We start from the raw sequence: 6,000 nt of genomic DNA, 5'->3' as shown, positions 1-6,000 counted from the left end.
CGCAAATTGGGCGGAGTGCCAGCCTCTGATAAGAGCCACACGAACCCAACCATACAAAACCTCAAATGACCCCAAAAGAACATGATCTCAAGAATGGATGCAGTAGACCGGTCACAGGGACGGAAGAACAGAAGGCAGATGATCAACTGCGCACGATCATGATGAAGGTGAGGAAAAGTGAGATGATGACTAAGGTGGCCGGCGGAGTGGTTGGGTGGCGCTCTCTAGGCGGAGGTGGAGTTAGCCTTCCTACGCAATGCAGCTCGAGGACTGCCGCAGGCGGTGGGCGGCCTAGAGGGGAGCCAGGTCTTGGCCCACCACTGTACCAACTGTGAGAGACACGGCAGAGAGGGATGCTGCGGGACTACCGTGGTGCTCCCCCTGCTCACTTCGGCATCTTCCGTCGCAAGAGTGGCCTCCCCGTTGTTTTGTGTCAGGGGGGCCGCTCCTTCCGCCTCATCTGCCTCTGTCTGCTCGACGTCTTCTCCCACTTCGTCATCGCCTAAGCCGCTCTCCTGAACTCGCAAAATGGCTTTCAGTAGATCCGTTGTGCCCTACAATAGAGTTTGAAATTAGGCTGTAAGGCTTAACATTGATTGATGAAATGCAGTTCCTACCACTCTGTGGTAGTTCGATCAAACAGATGCGAAATTTGCAGACCTTTGAAACGCCAAAATTACCCAGTCGTGTGGCGGAGGGAGCACGACTTCCATTCAGATCAATTGCGGCCCATCGAAAGTACGTGCCCTGAAATCCACTTATCATACACATTCATTGGTTGTCAAATCTAGCTCCTATCATCACATTACTCCTACACGTTAGTAATCCTATCAAAGAGTCCGTTCACGAAGTGGACTTTGGAGGGCAGAAGAGCCCAAAAGATCCAAACGGCCAAGATATGACACAATGAATCAGTTGTCTGGAATAGTATAAGAACATTGTCGGTGCTGATTGTTTTCTTTGGAAAAAGGCATTCTTACAGTGATGGCACGGAGGAAATCAGTATATCCCTTTGACAGAGCCGCATCCGATCAAAAAAATGCTGTAAACAGCCCTATGATGAATTACCCTGCTATGGGCTAACGGAATAATTCACCCTCGTGCGGACTTCATCTGATTACCAATTCTTTTGATAGTTGAAATAATTTTATGAGAAAGAGAAAAGACGGCGTTTATTATTTGAAGTTTGTGATTCCGTCGTAGTGAAGTCTGAGCGAATTAAATTTGAATTCTCGTAGGATTGCTGTGGGAGGTATATAAGTATGATGAAAGAGAGATTGAGGTAGAGGCTAAGATTCGATTGGCCACACAATCCTGAGATGTGCATCAAGCTTGATTTCAGGCACAGAAGGTGTTGTAAGGTCCCAACTCGATCTACGACACTGAACAATATGTCGCCGATCTGCAGCACCAATGTAGGGAACTCACTGGTGGTACAAATCTCCATAAGTCACACGATTTCAGTGCATGCCGACTCACTTGTGGATCAATTGCCCAGGTGTGATCAACTGCGTTGCCCTCCGTTTGCAGTCTCCACAACGCCAGCAGAATCAAGTCATCGGAGTACCCAAGAACGCGAGCATTCTGGACTGGCCAACAGTCGGTACCACTGTTGTCGCCCCCGCTCCCACCAACGGCCATTTCACGTGCGATTACCGTCAACCGCTCGATCATAGTGGCAGCAACGACAGTGTCGGAGCGAGGAGGAGATGTGGTGAGGTGTTTGCGAGCAAGTGGCAACACTGAGGTGAGGAGGCGGCGAGTCGTAAGGAAGAGACAGCTGCCACCATCACCTGCAGCGAATCGCGCGTGCACCGCCTCAGCATCGACGTCGCAAGGTTGCCAGTCGCGCAACCCGAGGAAGCAGGCACCACACACTGTCTCGTCCGCACGGCCGGTGTGAAAGAAGCCCGCGCTCGCCAGTTCCACTGGAGAGGGCCTCTGTGGGGAGTTAGCAGACTCCATTGTCGCCTCCGCACCGAAGGACGCCAGACACTGGCGGTGAGTAGCAAAGCGCGGCGCATGGGCGTACTTTTGCACGAGGCAGGCTGCAAGTAGAAGAATAGGACAAGTCGGTGTAAGCGGCGTGTGCGTTTACGTTCTGTTCAGGACGGTCAAATCCCATTAAGCACCCAGTTTGTAGCGACTTTCACGTCCGAATTTCACCGTTCCTAAAAGGCGTATCCTTGAGGTAAATACAGACCCGATTCAGGAGGGAAGTGGGAATGCGCATTTATAAGTAGAGCAGGATGTATTGAATATACTGAGCTTCTGCCAGGACCTGGTGGCAATTGACTCACCTATCGTGTCAGTGAATCACCACCATATCGGCAGCAGATCGGCCAGTATTAGGCTATATGCCATCCTTTGAAGGAGTTTCTAGGACTATACCACCGAACCAAACCAAACAGCGAAAACTAGAGCAGGAAGAAACAAAGTCCCCTCCTAAAGCAAAAGCAATTTCCCGTTGTTTAAAGTATGGAGGTAAGCAGACGCAAACCGCCCACTTCACAGTGTGATAAAAATGGCAAACGAGAATGTCCGACTAAAGCACTGACATTGGTAACCAAAAGGGAAGGCATTACAAAAAAAGGAGGGTCTAGAGATCCACAGTCACTGAGCAGTCATACTGCTTCGGCTACTGCTTGAAAATATTGGCATGAACAGCCGTCAAATGTGGAGTTGACGTACCCAGTGCAATTGCAGCAGTGGCGCAGGTCAATTCCTCCTCCTTTTGTACAGTCACCAGGAAGACATCCCTTAAAGCAGATTGGAAAGCTGTGAACATTTTGAAAGTCGCCGCAAGACGAGCAAGGACCACTACCGCCAGCCACGGGGAACCTACGGATAAAGTGGAGGGTGGTCTCGCAACAGCCACAAGCCATCACGTGACACACGCAGTGTCGACTTGCCAGCCAATCAACTTTGTCTCGCCATGCTATTGGCTAGCAGTCAGATGGTTGTAAGCGGTGGCGCTTTTCCATTGGGCGGTGGTGTTGGCGACATGCCAACTCGGTGTGTATATCCCCGTTAGGGAATGGTGTGAAGCGTTGCTTTCAAAATCGCCTTAGGATGATAGATGGGGGTTTTGAAAACGAGTGAATAGACTGAAACACATTTGGGACTTGTGGCCCCACTCAAGTATCATATTAAGAAGCGTTTTTTCTTTTACAATGACCCTTTATTTACACTTAGGTCACCGTAAAGTTTGCTACACGAATATCAAATTTCTAGGCACTGATTACTTTTTGAGGACCTTAATCAAAGAGAAACTGAAATTTCCAGGAAAACGACAGTTTTAAATACAGTGGATGGGGTATAAGTCAACGGAGGGAGACATTTCAGAAATCTTGAGTTCACGGACTTGGGTAAATGATAGCAAAACCTGCTGGCCCGGAAAGCTAGTATTGGATGCCACCGCGTATTTTTGTTCAAGTTTTCTAGGAAACATTGAACTCATGGGTCGAGTAAGCGAAGCCTTTCTCCCCGTGAACTACCAATCAAATCAGCTAAGGGAAACCGAAATGTCAGGTCAGGGCGATATTGTGCAGTTTATCCTCCCCTTGAAAAGCAGCATTAAACATTGTCAACGCCAATAAAGTTCTAGAATGCGATCTATCACTGAGTTACGGCAAAGGGTACACTAGGATTTACCCCTATTTCCTCCCCGCTTGATTTTATGGATTCCCAACTCCCTTCCATCATCGCCTCACAGTTTGACAGACCAACTTAATTTGCAAAAGCTCAAATCCCACTGAGATGTTTGTGTAAGACAGTTTTGAAATAAGTTACCACTGTAATGCTCAATAGTGGTTTCTTTCGTTGTAGGCGATACCGTAGCTTTTATTCTAACGATTTTGGAGTCTATTTAACCTGGGATAAACCTCATTTTATCTTAGGTGCGTGTGCATGATAATTCTTTCTACAGTGTGCGGTATCCACGGATTCAGTGGCTTCAATTCCACTTTCCAAGATGTATGCGTTTAAGAAGGAAACTAATCCTGCCATCTACGGCACATAAAGCTATACAGCATCATTTCCCCTCATTGAACTGCTTTTGAGCTGAATGTACTCCTACACGACAGCTTCCCTTTCTTTCTATCTAAGCATTAGGAATTCTTTAAGTTGATTTAACTTTTTTTCCACTCCAATTCACAATTCATGACTCAGGAAATCAGTACATTGTATTAACTTTGCAAACAAAATTTGCTTGGTTGAAATATAAGTCCGGACGCACTTCATATCTGGGCATTTGTCTTCAAATGCGAAATGCAATCCGACGGCAATTCGTATAGCAAAAAATGATCATAAAAACTCGGGATCGTGATATTCACTAGTTCGCTTCAAATTGTATTTTTATTTAGCTTTGCAAAAGGCAGAAAGGATGCAGAACAAGTTCGATAAATCCCATTATGGCGGTCAAAATGATGATAAAATCTAGACTGGGTAGAGGCATTGACATACATTTTAGGCATGTCAAAAGAATGGAATCAAACTGGTATCAGCAAGCTGGTAGATTGCCTGAAAAACTTCCGTGACGTGCCAACACTTCCCCAAAGACGAAAGATGACGTATTGCTCGGACAGAGTATGTATTGGCGACGTAGAGAAGGGCTTAGACGCACTGGCATGCCCAAAGGCCTGGTCGCCCCACTGAGATGCAATGGCGGAGCCCCTAAGTGGTCCGTTACCAAAACCGAAAGCTAACGTATTATCTAAGCACTTCTCCTCTTTTCAGCACCATTCCTTGCACTCTCCTCAGTCAACCTTCTGCCTCCGTCATCACAACATTGTCGGTGCTCCCGTTCGGAAACTGCATTGAGGGACGGGGAAGTGCGTTTGCCATCGCACGTGTCCAAAGCTAGCCGTAGGAGCAATGACCTCAAAGCAGAGTCATTTAATGCAGGATTGGGTTTAAAATTGTATCTTTGGGACAAGGTTTCGTGTCTCTTCCTCCTTGTCACTTTGTTCTCATTTCAATGCTGCCCAACCATATCTATCTGGGTTCTCTCCTAGCAGTAGAGAGGCGGAGGCGGTACCACCTGTTCACTTAGTCGACTTTTTCATACTGGTACCATATACAGCTCCGTAAAGTGATTTTCTGGATGGTTCACGGTTTGTGTTGCTCTAGCTGTTAATATTATTCCAACATAGTACGGTACTGGAGTAGTTGTAGAGGGTGGACAACATCTTCCGCTCTTTTGTTAGGGGAGGTCACAGATTCGCCCATCCGCTGCGTATGCAATCCTTCCATCACGTTAATGTTTGGCATTCAGTAGTAAAAGACGGGTTTGTTGAGAAGATAGTGCCATTAGTTTCAAGTAGATTTAACATCAGACTTTACTTAGACCAAATAAGATGGAAGCATTGCGCCAAACCTTGTGGTTGAAATGATACTTCTCGAACAAATCATCAAAAACCAAAAATTTTACGACTTATAGTCACTTAAAAATCTTTTGAAGCGCAGCAACTCTGATTTAATGAAAATTCTGACTTGTTGTTTAGCAGTACATCAACAATGCTTTACTTTGATTGCATATTCTCCCCAAGTAGGATGTCTTCTTTCATTTTCAAGGAAGGCTTGGGGGGTGGGGCATACTATTGGAAACGAACAGCAAACTCGATCCTAATGGACAACTACCCTGATTTTGACCATTGAATAACAAACCTTAGCGTAATGAAAGAAGTGCATTTGCTGGGGATGGGAGAACCTGTGACAACTCCCAACAAAATGATTGAAAATAACGTCTCTCTTCGGCAACTAACCCAGTTCAGTGTTCTGCAGGAATGGTATTAACAACTAAAGCGACACCACCCATGAACCACCTAGAAAAGTCTGTTACAGAGCTTTTTACGGTGCCTGTATGAAGACGTCAATGAAGTGAACACACGATACCCCTCCACCTCTTCACTAGCTGGATAAAAGGCTGATAGACATGTCTAGGCAGTACTGAAATGAGAAAAAAAGTGGCCAGGAGGAATAGAAGCAAAACCCTATCCC

General features: G+C 46.3%; 1 protein-coding gene across 1 annotated transcript; it reads right to left on the bottom strand. All coding sequences in view use genetic code 11, as the record gives it.

Annotated features, from left to right (window-relative positions):
- Positions 1-224: 224 nt before the first annotated feature.
- EGR_03566 (inhibitor of apoptosis protein) lies at positions 225-4,845 on the bottom strand (the record flags this gene model as incomplete). The annotated part of the gene is made up of 5 exons (XM_024492815.1): positions 225-554; positions 661-747; positions 1,480-2,048; positions 2,692-2,841; positions 4,767-4,845. The coding sequence occupies 5 exons, from the start codon at positions 4,843-4,845 to the stop codon at positions 225-227; spliced, it is 1,215 nt and encodes a 404-aa protein (XP_024352698.1).
- Between the last annotated feature and the right edge of the window lie 1,155 nt (positions 4,846-6,000).

Source organism: Echinococcus granulosus (genome assembly GCF_000524195.1).
Source record: "Echinococcus granulosus chromosome Unknown EG_S00019, whole genome shotgun sequence".
Classification (NCBI taxonomy): domain Eukaryota; kingdom Metazoa; phylum Platyhelminthes; class Cestoda; order Cyclophyllidea; family Taeniidae; genus Echinococcus; species Echinococcus granulosus.
The sequence above is the reverse complement of the archived record's forward strand: the minus strand, read 5'-3'. Positions and strand labels throughout refer to the sequence as shown.